General features: G+C 44.3%; 1 protein-coding gene across 1 annotated transcript in view; it reads right to left on the bottom strand.

The window, feature by feature from the left end:
- Positions 1 to 22,033, bottom strand: part of RNF150 (ring finger protein 150) — a 170,833-nt gene that overhangs the window by 43,041 nt on the left and 105,759 nt on the right. Inside the window, exons 3-4 of the mRNA XM_037058480.1 lie at positions 15,802 to 15,873; positions 14,335 to 14,417 (exon numbers count right to left, since the gene is read on the bottom strand). Coding sequence (XP_036914375.1) covers positions 14,335 to 14,417; positions 15,802 to 15,873 — 155 coding nt within the window. The remainder of the gene's footprint in view (positions 1 to 14,334; positions 14,418 to 15,801; positions 15,874 to 22,033) is intronic.

Raw genomic sequence — 22,033 nt, 5'->3', positions numbered from 1 at the left:
CAGGAGAGGGCGGGGCTCATCATCAGCCGTTGGAGCTTAAAGAAGCCACTCAGTATCTCCAGGTTCATTTGCCTCACCTGTAAGATGCACAGCTACCTACTCGTGTGGAGAAGACTTCCCCGAGCGTCCATTCCACAGAAGTCAGTCTCCATTCTCTAACGCCCTGAGTGATCTCTCTCCACCCATGGGTCTTTCTTACCTCTTCTGTGGTGGTTCGTGTTAGTTTTATGTGTCAGCTGTGCCAGGCTCTCCAACCAAACACTAATCTAGGGTATTCTGTAGATGTGATTGACTTTCAGTAAAGGCGATTGCCCCACATAATGTAGGTGGGCCTATTCTAATCAGTTAAAAGGTTTTAAGAGCAAAAGCTTTTTAGAGAAGACATTCTGCCTCAAGGAGGCAGCATTAGCTCCTGCTCAGAGTTCCCGGCTGCTGCAGACTGGCCAGCCCCTACAACGAGGTAAGCCAGTTCCTTGGAAACACGTGGTGTTACGTAGCGGTTCTCTGGGGCACCCGACCATCCTCCAACGAGAATAGAAGGTCAGTGAGCACACAACCCTTGTTTGCCTGATTCACTGTCGTATCCCAGCATCTAGAATAGTTCTTGGCACACAGATGATGCTCAAGAAATATCTGCTCTGTAGATAAATATTTACCAAAGGCCCCGGCACTCCTCGCTGCCTGCGCATGGTCTTCGAGGCCCATGGACTCGCTCTCCCTCCATGTCTTTCATGTTCATCACTTTTCCTTCCCCCAGGGCTGCTCCCTCATTCATAATCTCAATGTCTTTTTTTTTTTCGGTGTTATTCCAATGACATTCGCACTGCTCTCCATGCCAGCAGTCTTTCTCTCTCCTCCTCATCCCACTCTTCCTTGCCAGAGGTATCGTCTTAAAATAAAGTATGAGTTACATCAGCCCCCTGTTCCATTCTGCTCTGTGCTAGGAGCTGGGTACAAAGATGAGTAAGACAAGCCCCCTCCTTTCCAGGCAGAGACACGGCCCTTCGGTGGCTCCCTGGAAACTAAAATGAAAAGGCCATGGAAAGGCCACACTCCTGGATCCGTTTTCTAGTGTTGAAAGCAAGTCACTGGAAACTTTAAAAAATCAAAGGGAGAACTCAGGACCAAAAAAAAAAAAAGTGCCGAAATGACACAGGGTGATCACGTGGATTATTAACTACCATTTCTAGCGCCGTATTTCTTGCGCTAACCATCAAACATGGACTGTACCCTTACAACTGGATTGCAGAACAAGTTTCCCCTCCCAAATAGAAAGAGAAATAAAAGTCACTGGGCTGAATAAATAAGCAAAGGAATAAGGGAAGAATGTGGACTTTAGGGAAAGGCACCCACAGTTTAGTAAACATTTCCAAGGCAAAGTCCTTTCTGTAGGGTTGTCGGCGGAGCGCTGTCCTTCCCTGTGTGTTAACAAGGCAAGGCGGCCCCCAAGTGCAGTCAGAGGAACAAAAGAAGACTCTTTATCTCTGAACAGTCCTGACAAGCTGGAAGCGCAGCAAGGGGTTCGCCGAACTTTCCTCGTTCCTTCCTCCCCAAAGGGCAGCCAGCATTTAGAAAGCATGCCCACAGCTGCATATTAATGCAAAGAGGATGATGAATAATAAAATAAGCCCTCACACTTTTAGTAGCACTGAAAACCCAGCTCCGCCCATTTCCCCATCTACTTATTCCTGTTTTCTGCTGTCCTTTTACCGGTATGTGTGACTCCCACCTCATTTAAATGACAGATTTTTTCCTCACCTGTAGGAGGGCTATTTTGGCCTGTGCATTTCTTTCCTTTTTGCAGGCTATCAGGCCTTGCCACCTGCCATTGGGATTAGGGTCCCCTGGCTTTCCTTCTGGCACCAGTGCGAGCTGTTTCATTCCCCTCGGTGACATGGTCACCCAAGAATGTGAGTCATGGGGACTCAAGCACCCCATTCTCCCAGACACCATGAGCTACGTGAACAGCTCGCCCAGTGTGTCCCTGGGGAGTCGAAATGTTCCTTCGGAGCCTCAGAATCTTAGTTGCGCAGTTGTCAATGAAATAAGAGTGAGTTTTAAATATTAATTTAATTTAATGAATAAACAATACCTACTGGTTACCAAATGCCTACTATGTGCCAGGTATGTAACATACATTATTAATTCTCGACGGCCCTTCGAGGTAAAATTATTCTTCCCATTTTATGGAGTGGGAAGCTGACGCCCATTAAAGTGGCTTAAGTTACCCCAAGAGCCCGTAAACTGCAGAGCCAGGACCCAAACCTGGCCTTCACCCAGGACTGCCCTCGCTGTTTTGCCCAGCTCCACACTCCACGGCCCACCTCCCCAGTAAACTGTTGTGGGTGGGTGTGGGGGAGTTGGAGAAATTACAAATTTTTCTTTCCAAATGTACTTTCGTGTTCCAGCTTCAAGGCGGCGGTATCTTAGTTACAGAGGCTGAGGACCTGGCAAAGGGGAAAGTGAGAGGCCTCGTCAGGCCTCCCCTCGGGTCACAGTCTGCCCAACCGACGGCGAGTGGGGAAACTCCCGGGCTCTGCCCTCCCCATTCTCCACACCCAGTGGACCTGGGAAATGAGGAGTGGGCAGCCCCAGCACCTCTCCCCCCAAATTTTCACACATGGATCATGAAATGCCCTGGAAAGCAATACCCACTTTTTTTGCCAGTGGTCTTCCTGACCTGGCCTGGCTCTTCCGTCTCGCCTTAGCTCTCTAAACTACAGGGAGGAGATCACTCCCCAGACGTAAGACGCTTCAGGCGTGGGCACAGTCCTCAAAGATGCACCCCCAATCTGACCTGGTCATGTCTGCTAGGCCCCTGTTCACCCCACACTTGCATCAGAACGCTGGAATGCCCCCCTCATATTTTTGTCTGGGTTTCGGGGGTGGCAAACCTTGCTCGTACGTCAAGCCACAACTCAGACGTCCCTTCTCTCCCCTGGTGATGCCCCCTCTCCTCTCCAAACCACCAAGTGGAGCCATTGCTTTTCCTTTCTTCCCGATTGTTCCTCCCCATTTGTCACAGCAGCTGGGCATGTGCTCTGGTTCCCAGGGTTTGAAGACCAGGCCTTAGCTCCGTGACCTTGGATGTTCTATGACAATGTTCTCTAATTGTCACTACGACTCTTACTATTGTCAGGGACAACCTTTCAGGGGACTGTTTTGACAATTAAATGGACAAAGAACATAGACACTTAGAATACCACCTGGCACTTGAATAGCATGAAGTCAGAGTATCATGCTATTTTGTGTATCATGTTTTTTGTTTGTCTGAATCATTTCTTTATAAATGGGTGAAATTAAAAATATTTAAACTGCTGGTACAGCATGGGCACTGACCACTCAGAACGGATGCTGGCATGATCGCCCTGGCTTACTGTTCTGTGTCCTGAGTGAGCTGTGACGCCTTTGACGAGCAGAGAGGAAGTGCTTCTATTTTCATAACCTAGTAGCACACCTGGAGTAGTGCACGCTCTCAGTATTGTGTGCTGAGTATTGTGTGTGTGAAAAAGGAATCCCTTAAGTTCAAGTTCCCCAAGTCATTACTGGATCACGTGGTGCACTTCCTGGCGAGCGAGCCTCCCGTGGCAGAGCTCCGTCTGGAAGCAGTGCCCTCCTTTCCACGGACTCAACGCATGAAAGACTTGTGCCTTCCTCTGGGGGCCAGTGGCCAGAGGACATGAAGGGTGTAGAGGAGCTGGGTCCTCCCTCGACTGCCTGGCAGATATCTCCCAGGGACACTCCTTCCACGCAAGTCTGCTTTTGGGAACGTGCATGCATGGCTGTGGGCACAGGCATCCCTCCATTGGAATGACTGGTGACGCACGTCCCCAGGGCTGACGGAGCTGCTGAGTAGGAGAAAGCACCCCATGCCTATCCAGAGGACAAAAGAATCCTAAATTGCTCTCATTGACTTTCTGATTTGTCTAACTGCTCCTAAAATGAAGTGCATTCAAGGAGGACTTCACTAGCATCTTGACTGCCAAGGCTGAGAAAACCACAGGGGAAAAACTGGCTTCCCAGTGCATAACCTCTGCCCGACCCTCGTGCTGTGCCTGTGGTCCAGTAACCCGCAAGCCAGGCGATCGCTGCACTGTGGACACTCTGTGTTTTTTTCTGTGCTGTGTTGTGCAGACCAGTAGGTTCCACCCCTGCCCCTGTGAGCTAAAGAGAGCTCTGCAAGAGAAGGGAGGGTGGGTTTCACAGCTATCTGTGAGGAAGCCTGAGAAAGAACAGATTTCTGCATATTGTTGGAGAGATGCCAAACGGACACCAGAAGTCACTGCTAGGAATTAGGGTTCTGAGAAAAAAGTAGGAAAATCAAGAGAGAGTATGCTTTGAACACAGAACTGATGCTTTGAACACAGAACTGATAGGCTTGTAGGGAGATGTACAGTCCACTTAACTGTTTTAAGTGATGGGAGTGCAACATGTAGAGAGAGTGACAGGTCACAAACAGATAAGCGTCAAAGAGCCACAGAATTCAGGAAAGCGGACTCTTCCGTGGTGAGGAGAGCAGGAAACAGGAGGGGGGAAGAGCTGTCCAGGGTGGAGACTGGGGGAGGGAAGCCCCAGGGCCAGGGGCTGCCGGGATGAACTGCACAGCTGCGTATGGGAACGTGGAGAAGAAACCCCACTGGGTAGAAAGCTGGATGACTTTAGGAGAATACGAAACACAGTTGAAAAGAGTGGGCCCAAATCCGTATTCTGAAGTAACGCAGATGGATGGAGCGGAGAAGAGGCATGAGCAGTGAGGAAAATGATTGCAGACTGAGCCAGACTTCCCCGCGTTCCTTGAGATGATGAAGTACTTGCCATTAAGTTGTTTCCTGCCATACTGTCTCGTGTTTCTATGTCTCCCAGGCAACAGGTCCTTACAGTGGTCCCCTGGTGGGGTTTCGGGGCTCCGTGTGGATCTGGACGGTTGGGCAGACAGAGCCCTCCTGCCACAGACTCTGTCCAACTGGACCAGGGCTGCAGGTGGGGGCGACTGCCATCAGGCTTGGTCTGAAAGGTTTGGACCAGTCGTGAGACACTGCATTTCCCTGATTCCCTCTATTCAGGTTGTGTAAACACTGTTTAAAATGAAAAGGAAAAGAAGAAAAGGAAGGGGTAGAAAGCTGTCCCAGGTCCAGGAGTGACCAGATTCTGGCTGTTGCTGTAAACATACGGACTTCGATTAGGCAGGGCAAGATGCCACACTAGCAGGTCTACCTGCTGGAGACTAAAAGCATGCGCCAAAGAATCACGGTCACGTCCTGGGCACGGGCACTGCCCTCTGTGTGGGAGGTGGGTCTGTTTGCAGGCCCGCCGTGGCAAGCTCGGAATCACGTGGACAGAATAAAATCCTCGATGCTGGGCTAGGTTTGATCTGCTTTGCCTGAGGTTCTCAGAGATTTGGCTTAGAGGGAGACGGGGGTTGCTGAGGTGGCTTGTTAGCCGAAACCATATTCCCAGAGAGTTGAGCACAGCAGCAAACTCCAGGGGCCGGGAGAGGGTGGGGCTGCGGTGCCAAACCCACAGCCCGTGGCACAGTGGAAAGACTGGCCTAGAAGTCAGAAAGCCTGGCTTTGCTTTGGGCCCTGTGACCAGCCTCTCTGAGTTAATGGTGTGTTTGTTTGTGTTAAAATAATGAAGCATTAATGGTACCTGCTCTGTAGTAGAGGCTATGGTGATACAATTAGCTATTATATGTAAAAGAGCTTTGCAAACAGTAGAGAGCTTTAAAAGTACCATAATAAACAGCCACTTACTTTGCCTAGTTATCTGTAATACTGGATTTAAACAGTAGTAAAGGAAAACCAACAAAACTTGGAAAACTAAGACACTGCATTAGATCCTCTTGCTACTAAACTCAGTTTCTTTTTTCAGCTGCAGGGGAAGAAATCCATCCTGGGGGAAGGCACTTAACGAGGGGATTGCCAAACCCTCCTTCGTAGCCAGTCTCCCTCACCCCTCTGGCTTCTGGGGGAGGGAGGCCCTGTGCTGCAAACTTGACCCTGGTCTAATTATATCATTTGGCTGGGGCCGCGAAGCTGGTTGGCATTCGTCCCGTCTGTCTAGTTGATTAATATAACTGGGGATCAGGACATTTGAAGTCAGAATGCCATATTTAACAAGGTCATTGCAGTTCCAGGCTTCTTTCCTGAGGTGGCATTTGCTGTTGAAAATACAACAGAAAGTAACACATCAGACATCATTTTCCAGAACTGCCACCTCCTTTCATGTTCCCTTCCTTTAATCCCTTGGATTAAGTGACGCACTTAATTTTTGGCTGGGTACACAGACACATCCAAAGTAATCAAAGAAAAATTATTAGAAAACACCATCTGCACACTTTGAACTTGAATTTTATGTAATTTTGCCTAAGGCAAAAAGTAAACTATTTTTTTTAAAAGTCCACAGCATAGCATCTTTGGTACTTACAATTTTCTTTCCATTATTTTACATGCAGGCATACAAATTGCCAAGTCTTCAGAAAGCTCCGTGACGAAGTTTGTACACAGTCATATGTGTGTACCATATGCGTCACGTACCCAGGACTCAGATGAAGATGGGCAGTGTCCGTTCCCTGGAGGGGTCTGCCCTGATCCTCACCCGCCGGCACCCACTCCCTGCTGCCTCCATCTCTGCCTCAAGGGGAAGGGTGTTTGAACGGTACTGCGCTGGGCTCCAAGGCAACCCTAACATGAGCATCCCACGGCCCGCTCATGGGGCGTGAATTGTTACCACCTTTCAGGAAAGCGATCAAGGTCCTTTGACATCTTTTTGACCCGGTAAGTTCACTTTTAGGGATGTACCCTAAGGGATATATACATAGAAAAAATACATAAACAATTAAGATAATGATTCTATAATGATGAAAATTAAAAGCAGTTTAAATGCTTGTAACAGTAGGAGGGCGGTTAAATAAACTTTAATAATGGGCTACTCTGAAACCATTAAGATATTTCAGAATAATTTCTAACTGTGAAAAATGCTTACTTTTTAATGTTCAATAAGTAGAATAAAAATTATATTAATGGCCCGACTCTACAACGTTTAACATTATGGAGTTTATATTGATCAACATACAATTTATAATATATATGGTGTTCCTGTACACATATTATAAAACTGAATATACCAATATTAATAATGATTATTCCTGGGTGGTAAGATTAATTTTGTTTACTTCTGTATACTTTTCTCTATTTTCAAAGTGTCATAATTAGCCAGGAAACCTTGAAAGTTATTTTCTCAATCACATCTACAGACAAACAGAATGCCCAATAATCCACATAAGAATGCCCAATAACTTGCGAGACTTGAGCTTGAAAGAGTGAGATGAACCTAGAGAGCCAGCCAACATTTATTGCTCTGCTCAGAAAAGTGAACTTGGGAAAAAATCTGTTCCTAATCAAGCCTATGTCACAGGCACGCAGGGTAAAGTCAGGACAGGCTGTTTCTGCCCAGCTAGAAAGCGCCCCTTTGTTTTCTACTTCACGAGTTACAGGACTCCGAGTCAGGACCCTGATCACATTTCAGCATTTGGTAATTTTTTTTTTACTCATAAATAGGTTGGAATTTTCTGTCCACACAGACATTCAGTTCATTTGACTCATCTAAAAATCAGACTGGTCCCTGGAGAAAACCTCTTCAGGGGCTAGTGTTTAATGTTAGTGCTTTCAGTAAAAGTTGATGGTGATGGTTTGAGTTTTCAAATATGAAAATGATGTCCATCTTTCGATCAGAGTATAATTGTTCTTTCCGTCCTGTTGTTTGTAATGATCATGTCCTGTCTGGCAAGGAGAGTGAATGAGAGTCCGTCCCCTGCCCGCAAAGGGAAGTCCCCAGATGAGTGTCAGCAGCCCACTGTGATGCCACCTTGGGTTATTGTTCAAGGGTCCCAGGCATGGATCCCACACCGGGGTTTCAGGAGAGGCAGGGGAGGCTGTTGGCTTCCCTGGGTGGGTTTGGTTGGAAGAACCCAATGAAAACAAGGACACAATGAGCAAACAGCCTTCCAGGAAGGCCCACAGGACGCCAGCCACTCGCTGGGTGTACTACTGTGCTCTTAGCTACATTAGCTCAGGAAATCTCATGAATTTGATTGTGACGAGACTAGGCCTTGGCAGGCAAATCGCTCTGGAAGTCTTATGATACGTGTTTATTCAGAAAGTCCTAAACATGGGTCCCTTTACTGTTTGCTAGGTACTTTATACTAGATGTCGCCCAGAGCTACTGATGTCACCTGTGTTGGGTCGCATCAACTGGGAAAGAAAGCAGCTGGCTGCCAGACTGGTTAGGTGGATGCGGATGATTTACGAGTGTTTGTCACTGGTAGACACAGGGTACCTAACAGAACCTCAAAGAATCTCTTAAACGGAGTAGACCAAAATTGGGCTTTGCTTGAAGAGCCCTCAAAAAATTCTTTTTCCAAAATCTCCAGGCCTATCGCTTTTACATTCTATCTGACTCAGATATTGAAATGTCATTAGAAATTCCTTCGCCAGGTGGGGTACCTGTGACCCCAATTTACACCTACAAACTTCATTTGTTCTTTCACGACTAATGTGTACTTGCTTTAACGGGAGGCACTCATTCTATTTTTGCATATTACTGTATTTAAACCCCCATTTCATCTCTTTCAAAGGGAAAACTATTAGTCATGCTCTGATCTTTATAAAAATGTAGGCTTAAATTTCAAACAACCCCCCACTATTACATATTATATGTCCTGAATTACTAAAGAACTCCTAAACTGATACAAGTGAAGTTTAGCCTCATTCCGCAAACAGAAGAGAAAGACAAAGGGTAGCATAGCATTTACACAAAGAATCGAACAATTATCCACCCAGAAAGGAACTGTGCCTTACTGACCCAGTTGCGAGTGTTCTGCGGCTCTCTGGAGGACTAAGAAGAAAGTCTCCGAAAGATAAGACAAACTTGGTCTTCAAGTATCTTGAGTGTTTAAGAAAATCTGTTTCAGGGCTTGAAATCTGTTTCTTAGGTCATAATTTTTGGGCACCAGTGTGCTAGCTGCTGCATTGTCTTCTATGGTTTAGAATCCAAATGAAAAGGCATGAGCATGTTTTAAATACAAACAAATACAGGTGTATCTTTCAGTCACCAACTGATGCTGGTGGCCATTTCCAACTGTCCCCGGTGCTGACTCATGCTGGGCTCTCCTGCCCATCTTCTCCCGACTGGGTCCTCCTCCTCTCTGTGTCCCCAGGGTCCACACTCCCATTCAGGCCTCCAGTGCTTCCTACCTTGGTTTTGCAATAGTCTTGAGGAAAGCATGAAGAGAAGGGATATATAAAGTGGAGTCCCTTTAACTGAGCTGCTGAAATTATTAATGTTACGAAAGTTGTGGCACGAGGAAAGACTCTGTTCCTGGTCTCACTATCCTGGGAACTTAAACTCTTCTTGTTAGTGCCTAGATATACATCTGGACCTGCAGACAACTTGACACTCTAATTACCCTGAAGGACTACTATATCCAGGCCACCCAACTACACCCTGAAGGACTCACAAACATATCCACCTGACATCCATTATCCAGACCACTGGACGTGACCAGACCTCCTGGTACCCACCTTCTAGGCCACCTGGTATCCATCATTCAGACCATCTGATGCGTGACTGATAACCATCCTGGACAGTACTATAGGGGGCTAAGACTGCAGGGCTGATAATTCTCAATAACGTGCTTCTTCCTATAAGAGCTTTGAACTTTTCTTCCTTTTTTGGAACACCACTTGGGTTTCTGCCTGAATCAGTGTTTCTGGAATAACTATTCTTTATGCAAATAAATGCTTGCTGTCTTTCACTTGCCCTTTTATTTTTAGGTTAATAGTCCCACTGGTCTCCCCAACTCCAGTCAGATCCACGCAAGCCACGTTCCACGCGGTGCCAGTGTGCTGTGAAAATCACACGAGCTGAGCCCCTCAGAGGGTCCCCAGCACCTGGCTACAAGCTGGGCCCCTCGGCTGGGTGTTCGGGTCCTAAATGGCCTCGGCCACCCTCCCCTCCCCCATCACCCTGACACATGTGTCAGATACTAACAATTCCTGCTTACTGCTAGTTTTCTCCACTTGGAATATTCTTCTTAGTGCTGACTGACTGAAGTTTAGTACGACTTTATGAAAAACAATTAGGTAATTTGAATACCTAACCTTAGAAAAAAGGAAATACCACAAAATGTGAATGAAGGTCTACACACATAGCTATTCACCACAGCCCTATTTATCACAGCAAAAAGGGTGTGTGTGGGGGCAACTTAAATGCCCAAGAATAGTCAAATAAATTATGGTATATGGGATACTACATAACAATTAAAAATGAGGTTGACAATGTCTTAAAGACATAGAAATGTTTATTCTAGAAAGGACTTAGAAGATACACGGATCTCCAAAATGATGCCATACAAGCCAAGGAAGAAAGAAAAATAGGAATAAAGACATAAAGCAGAGTCTGAGATGAGGCTGCAAAAACACGGTTTAGCTACGTGTGAGCCGCGAACCTGGCTCTTCGCTTTCCATCAGCGAGCACAGAACCAGTGCTCACGGTATCACTATTTGGCCTCCACAGGATGAAGACATCCCCTCGTGGGAGAGAGGCAGTCGTTCCACACGTGAACTGCTGTGGCGAGGAGCCCCAGAGAAGAGGGTGAAAAACTAAGAAGATGCACCCGGCAGGTTCCCTAAGGGGGATTTATACTGAAATCCCGGATTAAAGCCATGGCTTCTGCACCGGCCAACTCCACTCCCTTGTGAGGAGCCAACAGGTAACAATGCAGGTTTTTAGTTTTCTGTGAATCTACCTTGTTGCAGAACTTGAACTTAGAGAAATAGAAGGACCGAAGTGCATTTCAATGACTCTTCTTCCCCCAAACAATTTTTTTGGTCATACTTCTGATACACTTAATGAATTTAAAGTTGTAACTGCTGAAAAGTACCCGGAGTCATGCTAATCTAGCTGTATAATTACAAAGAGACTCAATCAGGATGAATAATTAGGGGCAGGAGTAGAAGCAGAGAGCTTAGTGAGAAAGCTTCTGCAGGGAGACAGGAGAGCACTGGAGGTCAGAACGACATAGTGATAGTAGTAAAAGCAGTAGTAGTTCTAATAATAAAATGTTACACTATATTGTAGTAATAGCAATAATAGCAACATTTTAAATGTGTACAATTATTATTACTTGTCAGACTTTGAACTGAATATGTAAAAACCAATTTTTAGTTAAATAAATTAGATTCTTGGATCAAAGTCTAAGTTCCTTTACTGGCATTTTCTTTTGTTAATAAAAGTCAAGCCTAAATTAAAAACACAGCACACACAAAGCTGGCACCCTCTCTGAGATCCTACGAGTTTCGGCGGCACTGCCCTAGTCTGTTCTTGTTACTAAGAAGATCGAGGGAAATGGTATCTGCCTTTGACTTCCTACTCATTCATACTCTGGCTACCAGTCCCTTTACAATCATTCTAAAACATTTAAAGAGTTTACTAATTTAATTAAGATAGAACTTGTACAAGCAAGAAACAACTCTGTGTATCCTTTCATAGGTCCATTGTTAAAGAAGACTCGTTCACAGATCTGGTAGGGATGTACCTGCACGACTTCTCTGGAGTCATTGCCATGGAGTCATCACCATGACTACGCAGAGGAGGGGAATCACGTATCAGTTCCTCCTCACTTGTGCCGGGGTCTCCGAAAGAAACAAACAAGGGAAGGAGTTTTGCAAGCATGGTGGTACAAGAGCATGCATTCCTGAGTGACATAGAGACGCCCTACCCATCAACAACAGAGTGCAGAGGCACCCAGCGTGTCAGGGGTGAGAAGGCCACAGGAAAGAGTACTGGAGAAGAAAGACAACCAACTGGAATCGTTTTTGAAAGAGTTTTGACTCCAAGGAGATGCAAAGAATTCTGTGGATGAGTCAGCCTGGAAATAATGGGAAAGACAGTCTATGAAGTTCATAGGAGCAACGACTCAATAATACCCCAGAGGAAATTATCTAGCAAAAAGCAAATGCCAGTGCATTTGTTTGATAACATCCATTAGTGCAAACTGTCTGGCAGATAAGAGCAACAGGCATAAAAATATCTTGATTTTAAAGTCAGCATGGAAAAAAAAATGTATGAGCTCTTCAAAGAGTGAGTACGTGTGGCGAGTCTAAGATCAAACAGTCATTAAGCAAAACCTGTGTTTGGGAACGCACAATGCATTTTGCTATTTAAAGCAATACCCACGATAAGAAAGTAAAAGCAGATGGACAGTAAGGAGCCTGAAGCAAAAAGAATCAAGGAATGAGCTGAGAACCAAATAATGATGCACAAAGGAAAAGCTTGGGGCCAAACTGACCTGACCCTGAAGTTTTTGTGCATGTGAGTGCAATAAACATTAAAATGCTATTTTTTTCTTGCTTAGTATTTTCAAAACATTTTACTGCGAAAGGAGGTCTGGCCTCATACATCACGACGATCTAAATACTGCTAAAGCCATGCAATTTGTCATAATTAAAAATTACAAGCGGCCAGATGTTACCCAACAGGCCATGGCCAAGGGGGCTGAGATATGCCTGTGGCTGGGATGTTATGCAGCCTCCAGGAACCAGATGCCGCAACTCGGAGTTCTGAATGAGCAAGATCTTTTACCCTGTACGAATTACGGAGCTAAAGGAATGCTGTAGCTCGTTTGGAAAATACTTTCTTAATTACATTTATAAAGTTCTTTGGAGTTTCAGGAAAAAGTTGCTATTTAAATTGAATTTGCTTCGGATGCTTCTTTTTTTAAAGTCTCACAGGGCTCTGAACAATCTCCAAGAAACAAAAAAAAGGAAAACGCTTTCCTTGGTTTTAACTATCAGGCTTTGGGACACCCTGAGTAGGGTCTGCAGAGATGGAAGGGGCTGCGCTGAGAGGCCCTCTGTGTCTGCCCTTCTCTGCCGGCGTTTCTGGAGTCACCCAGTAAACACCAAGCATAGTGTCCAGAGAGAGAATGTTTGTGTCCTACACACGTTTGAAGGACACTCCCAAGTCTTTTTGCGTCCGGTTTATGATTTGATCTCAGGGGTAGTTAGCAATCTCTAAGCCAAGGGAAGGAATCCCACTTGCAGGCCTTGGCTGGGCCGCCCCTGCCCACTTTCTTCCCACCGGTTTCCTAATGATGAAGTTGCCTGCAAGCATTTCAAGTGCGATCTATTCCCCTTGAGAGTTTCTGCATTTATTTCCTGGGTTTTTTGTCACTTCTTTATTGTTTTGGGATCATTAAACTGATTCCCCTAATGGCATACTTTCTTTTGTATTTCTAATAAATAGTTCTTATTGATGCACTGTTTTATGAATAAATGGATTGTTTCATATCTTTGTGTGTTTCCTAACTTTGTATTTCTCTACCTTATTTAAGTACTTGAAGACTTTTTAAAGCCAATCTTTTTTTGAGTGAGGGCCATTTCTTCAAAGCAGAATTTAATTTTTATTTTTAAAACACTTGCACAAATGCAAAAACTGTGAAAAAAAGGTTTTGCTTACAGGAGGACAGCTTTTAAGGTAACTTGGAAATACTTTTTAAAAAGATTTTTAATTTATTAATCTTTAGAGGGGAAGGGAAGGAGAGAGAGAGGAAAATATCAATGTGTGGTTGCCTCTCATGTGTCCCCTGCTGGGAACTGGCCTGCAACCCAGGCATGTGCCCTGACTGAACTTGGAAATAATTTAATTAAATGATTTAAATTTATTTAATTTTAACTGTACAAAGAGAATTCTGACACAGTAAGAGTAAATTTCCGTAGGGAGAGGGGATGGGAATTACAGGGGAATCGCTGAGGTAGTTCTCCCACCTCTGCATCCTGGGGGGTCTCTCCTATGGAATCTAGACAATCTGTTAGTAAAAACAAACAAACAAACAAACAAAAAATGAAAAAAAAAACCCTAGGGAAATGGAATTTGCCTGCCTCTGGGCTTCCTACTCCTTCCTGGCCATATTCTGGCTGCTGACCCTTCCTGCTTATTCGGAAAACGTTTTAAAGATTCTCTTCACTTAATTAAAACAGCTCTGTCAAATTGAGAATTGACCCCGAGCATCCCAGATCCGAGGCAAGGACAGCTGGTGCTGGGAGCCGCATCGTCAAACTGTACTGTGCGGCTCTAGTTCGAAGCTGTGTGCTTCTTTCGGTGCAAAGAGGATCAGAAAAGCACTTCAAGGAGAAAGGTTACACAAAAAGAATGAGTTTCCGGTTATTTGATCCTGACCCACAGAAATGTTTGGGCAGGTGGGCCTGGCAGGTCTGACCCAGAGGCCGGCAGCCACACCGGACCAGTCAAGAGCAGGCAACCCTGGTGACTCACCGGCAGGGCAAGATCCGGACCACGTCGCTGGGCTTGTAGCCTTCAATACAAACGGCACAGTTGTCAAAGTCGGGCTCTGTTTCCTGCAACAGAGAAAACACACGTGAGCCCACTTCCGTGGCTTCAGCTCTTGTGGAAACGTCCAGGTAGCATGTCAAAGGACAGCACGCCTCAAAGCCGGGCAGGCTCCCACAGCCTTGGGGGTGCGGGGTTTCTTCATCAGTAATTGACTGAGTATTGGCATAATGTCCATTTCTTCAAACCTCCACTTTTTCGTTTCTGGGTTCCCCTGCAAGTGCTCCTGGGAGGTGATGATGTTTTATGTACCATTGTTAACAATGCTGTTCATTATAACTAGAGGTGACATAGCAAAAACCCAAAGATGAGAAATACTATTTATGGAGCAATATCAGAACAATATTTTATCTACCCATTCCTTGGGAATCTAATGTATACAACTCTAAAATAGTGCTTCTAACTCTTTTTCTGAGTATATAAATCCCCCTTAATACCCCATAAAATATTACTTATATAAGTCCTTATTCTTGTATTATTGTATGTTTCAGGGGAAAAAGTAATGAAAAATACTTTAAATTTGGTGCTCATTTTTAAATGAATGTTATTGCATTAATACGCTCAACAGCATTTTCAGGTAGATGAAAACCAGCAGCACACAAGTCGGGAGACAAATCAATCACTCAGACTGGTGACAGCCCCAGGAACACATGTGGGCCAGGGCTCCCTCACAAGCCCCCAGGAGCCCCAACTCCACTGCTCCACACTTTCTCCTGCGGTGAAGAGAGACCTTCAGAGGCCGCAGGTGTGGGTGGCACCACTTCGCTGACCCTCCTCAATGATGGCTTTCTGTCATCATTTTACAGCAAGGGAGCCCGCTGCAAAGACCACGGGGTTCTAGATGCCTCCCTTCACGGGCTCTGAATAGGCTTCCTGCATGTACTGCAGATGCACGTGGAGGGCATCACTCAGCACCTACCATGATCTTCCCTGCAAAGATTCATGGGAAACTTTTTCAAGTCCTAACAGGCACGGTCATTAGAAATAAAACCCAACACAAAACTGAGTGGGTCACTGAATTAGGTAATTAGCTACTGTTTCAAAACTGAACATGATTTGCTTCTTTGCATTGGCTATTCGAAAGCCCCAACCTAAATTCAGTTATATTTTAAGGTAATGCATTTGGATACTAATTTATCCCAACTTTATATGTTTTTCCCACACTTTCTGTTTAATTTCTCATATTTTCTATCCAGACTACTTTGATGTATGCATTTTACAAAGTGCTTTAAATTATATTTAATCAAGACGGGTATAGTAACAGATGCTTAGTGGAGAACTATCAGCATCCTTCTGTCTCCTTTCCCACCCTTCTCTCTCTTCTGCCCTGGTGGCCAGTAGAGCCGGAGCTGGTTGGAACAGCTTCTCACCCCAAAGAAAAGAGGCCGTTACCTTGTCTCCTTTCTTGATGGTCCTGACCTGGAGCTTGCTGATGGCTTTCTTTGCTGCATCTCCCAGTCGGCGCTGAAAGATCAAAAGCTGCTTGTTAATAATAGAGGTCTGTGATTCTTGACTTAGTTTCTGATGACATTTAACAAACCAGGGCAGCTGTCTCTGGAATCATGCACAAGAAGTGGCCTGCCTGTCCATGAACAGCTCTGGAAGAGGTGGACTGGTGATATTGGTGCAAAGTGGCCCCAGGAACTGAGGTCTGCTGGAGAGAAGCTCCTCATGGCCAATGTTAAGCAAGGGGCGCATGGAAAGAGCCTGCCTGACAGTGACTTTGGTGCAGGTTACATCTATGCAGACTAGCACAAAATAAATAAGTTTAGTAATTTTCCACTCTAGCTATTTAATTTGTGACACAGAGACAGTCAATCTGGAGTAGTTAGAATGAACTTCATCTTCTCTTTTTTCATAATCAGGGTTTATTGTTGGTGGGTTCCTTTTCATTTGGAATTTTAAGACATTTCCTTTGCTTATATAGACCCAAACTAGGTTTATATTTAGTCTGTACTACCCAATTACACCACATTCGTACATGCCAATTTTGTCTCTTTTGTGTATGTTGAAGTATGAATATGGGCATAGGGAAATAAATATACATGTTTAGCTTAACAAATACTTACAAAGCAAGCCCTAGGTATCCACTATAACCCACATCAAGAAATACTACATTGTGCACTATTTTTTAAAAATAAAATTACTTTCCAGTGAGTGCTATGATAATGCAATAAGGAAGAGTGGGAGACAAAGAGGGTGGGGAAAGAATTGTTTTAATCTGTCAAGGAAAAAAATAATTTGCTTTTGTGCTTGTGAGCTTTTTACATGTTATATCACCTTACTAATCACCTTACACCTTAGGTACATGTACTGTTTGTTAGAGATGTGCATTTGCAGCATTAAAACATACCTGAAGGACTGAGATAAGTGGGAAAAACATTGAAACAGAATAAGCATTTGCTTTTACTAATTGTGTTCCTCTTAGAAATAACACCAAGCCTCTGTTTTGCTTTGAAAATAGTGAACACACACCAGTGAACAGTTAGTTTATCCTGGGCGCCTTGCTGAGGCTGTACAGGCAGTGGTATCCTTTATCTTTACAATAACCCTATGAGAAAAATGTTATTTCATAGAATGAATTGAGATTTATAGCATTTATGTAAACTGTTCTAATATTATAGTGTCAGTGAAAAGTCAGTTAGAATCTGAATGAAATTAAGTCTGACTTCAAAGCCAAAGCTCAACCTACCATTCTTATTATTCACCACCCATCCAATTGACCAACCATCCAATCAGCCAAACAACCAACTTCTGCCCAGACAGCCAACTGACCAATCAGCCAGCCAATCCACTCACATTTGGCCAATCAGCCAACCAACCAACCAATCAGCTAATCAGCTAGCAAGCCATTCAGCCAACCAACCAATCAGGTATTTCAGATCACTTACTTTGTCCCAGGTACAACTCTAGGTTTTGAAAAAAATGGTAGTGAAAACACACACACAAATTCCTGCTTTTTGTAGTTTATTATCTAGTGGAAACTCCATTAATGGTTGGTGAATACATAAAATCTTAAAGCCAGAGATTTTTTTTTAGCATGGAAAACAACCTGAGAAATTTAGCCAGTTAATGAGAAACTACATAGACAAACCATAAGTAATACACGTGGTTAAGTAGGCAAAGCTATGGCCCTGATTTTGGCAAAACCAGCCTGTTTTCAACCAAGAGCTGCTTTTCACTGAAGAAGCCAGGAACAAGAATCGAAAGGCATGGAAAAGTGGCTACTAGTTACAGGGAATAAATGCAGCAAACCTGAAGAGTATTATGTTTATAATAAGAGATCTGGACCTAAAGTAAACAAGCATTGATTGTTTTAATTTTAAATTATGAGCCCAGATATTTCTGTAATGTAATTGCATTTAATTGGTATTATATAATATCTGGCCCCAATTCAATCACTTGAATTGTTTTTTATTTTCAAAAGCTAAGCCGAGCAATTAGGTAGCAAAAATTATTTTCAACAGTGGTCATATGTTATACTCAAAGAAAGACCAACTTTGTAAAAGGAGGTGAACCACAAATAATATTTTCAAAATTTAACTCATTTAAAAAAATTATTTTAGCAAATGAAATATGGCCTTCTTCAAAGACAATGGCACAGGGGTGAGGACTGGATGTGGGAGGGGAGGGTGGGCAGGGGAGAGTAATGAGGAAGAATAGGGACAACTGGAATTGAATAACAATAAAAAAATAAAAAAATGAAATATGCTCTTCTTAAATATGAATGTGTAAGGTCAATTCAAAGACTACTTTCTACCTTGTCCATGTATTTAACTTTACTTTTGACTATATATGAATAAAAATAGGCTATTTAAAATTAAATTTTTTTTTATGTATTTGAGAGAGAGAAGAAAGGGGGTAGGTGGAAAGAGAGGGAGAGAGAGAGAGAGAGAGAGAGAGTGAGCATGTGCAAGCCTGAATGGGGATTGAACCTGCAACCTTGGCATATTGGAAAGATGTTCTAACCAACTGTGCTACCTGGCCAGGGCTAAAAATGGGGTATTTAGAATATATATGTACCCCTTTCCCTCCTCCAGAAAAACAAAAAAGGCTTTGCCATGTGCTTTTAAAGGAAAATGCAAGCTGCCTAAAAAAAAAAACGAAAATGGTGTGCCTCTTCAGGAAATATAAGGGGATTGTGGCTGACAGCAGAGTTCACGGTCAGGGGATTAACGGTCAGGAGTTCCTGTGGCTGAGGGCTGGGAGGTTAAAGGAGTTCACTGGAGGATAAACTCCTTTGGCGTGGGCTTCTCAAATGAGCACAGCCAACAGATGGAGAACTTAGAGTGAAAAAGAACGATAAAGTCCTCTCAATATCAAGTCTATAAAGTCTTCCCCCATGGAAGTCCCGAGAAATCAGATGATTCACAAAGGAAGGGAGAACTGCTTTCCTTGGTCATTCTGGAAGAAATGTATAATGCTATTCCCTTCTCTTCCATGCTACACTGGAGGGGCCTCGAGTCCAACCTCATTTCAGACAGTAATGCACGTACACCTCTTTTCACAAGGAGCAGGGCGATGCTTTGTGAGTGGCTGATGGAGGATAAGACAGTTTGACTGGCCAAGGGCAGAACAGATGTTCTAGATACCCCGGAGAACCAGAAAAAGATGCCTCTGAGAGATACATGATAGTGATAAAACCATGGCGTGCTAGATTTTTCAGTAGGGGTTTAGATTAACAAAATAAGGGGGAAAGCACCATAAAGTTAAAAAAAATACTTCTTGCACACAGTCACATTTTCTGTATATACACGTCTCTTTCTTTTTGAGACACAAATGACACATGGAAATACTGACTTCTGAATAAAAAAATGGACTCGCTTTCTAACTAGTATTATTGGATTTCCCAAATGCAAACTAAATAATGTGTAAAAATGTAAACAGTCCTGACAAAATGGCCCAAGTAAAATAGCTGTAGCTTTTGTAGTTGGTGTCTCCTGCCTTGGGGTTTTTAATTGCACCAAGTGTAAAGGAGAGGAAGACCACAGGCCCTGCTCAAATGGGGCCTTGTACGGAGCCTGAACAGAGGACCAGAAATCTGTCATCGTGAAACTCATCCTTTCCTTTGTGGTTCTCAGAAATACAGATGAACAGGATACTAATGGGAGACCAAGGAACCACCTCGGATGGATTCAGGGATCACCACGGTTACAGAGGCCTTTTGTTTCAGGGGCTCTCCCTCGTCCAAGAGGCCCTTACAGAGTTTCTCCGACCCAACTGGATCAAAATAATGCTTTTCATTAGAGATTATCGGGAGTTTGCCCATCTTAGTAATTAAGGTTTCTCCATCAATTTAATCTAAATGAGTATAAGAAAGTATTTGCCAAGATTACTGGTTCCTTGACAATAATGAAAACACATGGCTTCATGGGAAGGGAAAACAGAAGCATTTCTTAGAAGAATGAAATCCTGCATACATGCCAGCAGGAGGGTAAACAATGACGCACTCGGTTCAACCCAAGACTCAGAAATCAGTGACCTGTCAAATATTTAGGAAATGGAGAAGAATAACACACTTTTCTTGGGTCTCCTTCTGTGTCACAAACAGACATGCAGTGAAGATGATAAAAAAAAATAGAAAAAGAAGGATGCCAAAACAGCGTCAAAGTCGTGTTTAGATTCTATCTCATTTGACTGGATAATTCTGTAATTACTGATAGTTGTATTTTATAATCATGGTTATTATCACCACCACCAAAAGGAAAAAGAACGAAGTGTTCTTATATGTTCTCTTCACCTCTCCGGGTGAAGAGAGGACACTGGAGACACACACAGAGTTGGTCTCAGTCACCTGGGTCCTCAAGTGGCCAGAGGTGACTGATGACTCAGACACCCCCTCCCTCACTCTCATACATGATAATGGTCCTCCTGGGGCTAGCTGATGCGAAAGAAATCACGGCGCAGCCTGTCCAGTGCATTTCTATCCATTTCTAGTCACACTCCATAAATCTAGAAAAACTGATAAGAGACTTAGACTGACCGCTTCGCAGCCATGGTAACCTCCCAGGGCGATGGCGTCATGCTGTGTGTGTGTATACAGCGCGAGGTAAAGACGTCAGGGTTACTTTGTGGGAGGTGTTGTCCTGTTTCTGTCTCTAACTGTCTGGCTTTGGCCAAGTCACTTAAAATTCTCACCCTAGCCAGGCCCCCTTATTATTAAAATTAGGTATGTAGAGTCATGTCATTTCCAGTTTTGCCAGCTTAGGATGTCCTTCCACGCAGAACAGGGCTGGGAGGCAAAGATCCTTTGAGACCTGAGTTATCTAAACACAGCAGCTCCATGGCTGATCGCCTCACTGAATACTTCATGGACACAACATACACTTCATCTTTCTGTCCCCCCGGAGGGCTCTGCACTGTCTCCAGGGAAACACCAGAGACTGTGTTGGTTCTCACTCTTTAGGAGACAGAAGCATCTCTCTGCCTGCAGACCTGACCCTGGGACACTTGGCACACTCTTTCCCTTCCCTCCCTCTCTCTCCCTGTGATGTCCAAGGCCAGAGGAACTTGTTCCAACACAACTTCAGGACCCATATGTACAAATGAAAAATCAAAGGGACATGGGCCATGAACATCAAATACGAGGGAAAGGTATTCACAGAGAGAGGTAACTCTTTCAAGAAAACGTGATTGAATGTCACTACCAAGCCTCATATAAAGCAATACAGAACGGGTCTGGTTTCCTTGGATTAGCCTCAAAGGCAGCCCTGTTTACAAAAAACTGAAAGGAGCCTTGCACAGTTTATCTGATCTGCTCATGTTTGAAATGGCCGCCATCTATTGGGAGGCCTGCGTTTTTCAGGACACGGGCCCAGGCTTGTGTCTGAGATAGGATGTCCCAGGAACCCGAGACATGTCCCAGAGCATCACCAGAGGCAGTTCCCCTGCCACAGCCAGAGCAGGAATGCTGTGTCCTGGCTTTGCTCTGCCGCCTGCGGGGTTTCTATAAACAGGAGAGCAATTAGGGAATGGCAGCCAAAGTGGCGCATCTGGGGAACGAGGGAGACCTGGCTTCTGAACGGCCTGGTGGGGAGGGGAAAGCTGCCTGCCCTTACTGAGCACTGGCGCTCGGGTCAGGCATCTGTCACGTATCTGGCTCTCCATCTTGGAGTTCAGGGGGCGGCCGCTAGAAGGGAAGTGACTAGCCAGGTTGAATGAAGAAGAATCCTGAGCCTCCTCTTTGGAGTCTTTGGAGACGCGGAATCTTAGACTAGACACTGGAAGGGACTTAACAACCAGTCCTTACTTCTAAAGCCAAAAAGGACCAAATTCAGCTCTGGCTGGTGTAGCTCAGTGGATTGAGTGTGGGCCTGTGAAGTAAAGGGTCGCTGGTTCGATTCCCAGTCAGAGCACATGCCTGTGTTGCAGGCCAGGTCCCCAGTAGGGGATACGTGAAAGGCAACCACACTTTGATGTTTCTCTTCCACTTTCTCCTTCCCTTCCCCTCTCTCTAAAAGTAAATAAAATATTTTTTTAAAGGGCCAAATTCAAACAGTAGAATGTGCCCAGTGTCACTTGTACATTTTTTGTAAGTGGAAACATGTCCATTAATAGCTAGTTCAACAAATGTAACATATACGGGAAATGAACTGTTATACAGTCATTAGCAATGAGAAGGTAC

This window comes from Sturnira hondurensis, unplaced genomic scaffold, assembly GCF_014824575.4.
Source record: "Sturnira hondurensis isolate 20B ecotype Veracruz unplaced genomic scaffold, ASM1482457v3 Scaffold0010128, whole genome shotgun sequence".
Lineage (NCBI taxonomy): Eukaryota > Metazoa > Chordata > Mammalia > Chiroptera > Phyllostomidae > Sturnira > Sturnira hondurensis.
This window is presented reverse-complemented; position numbering and strand designations above follow the sequence as displayed.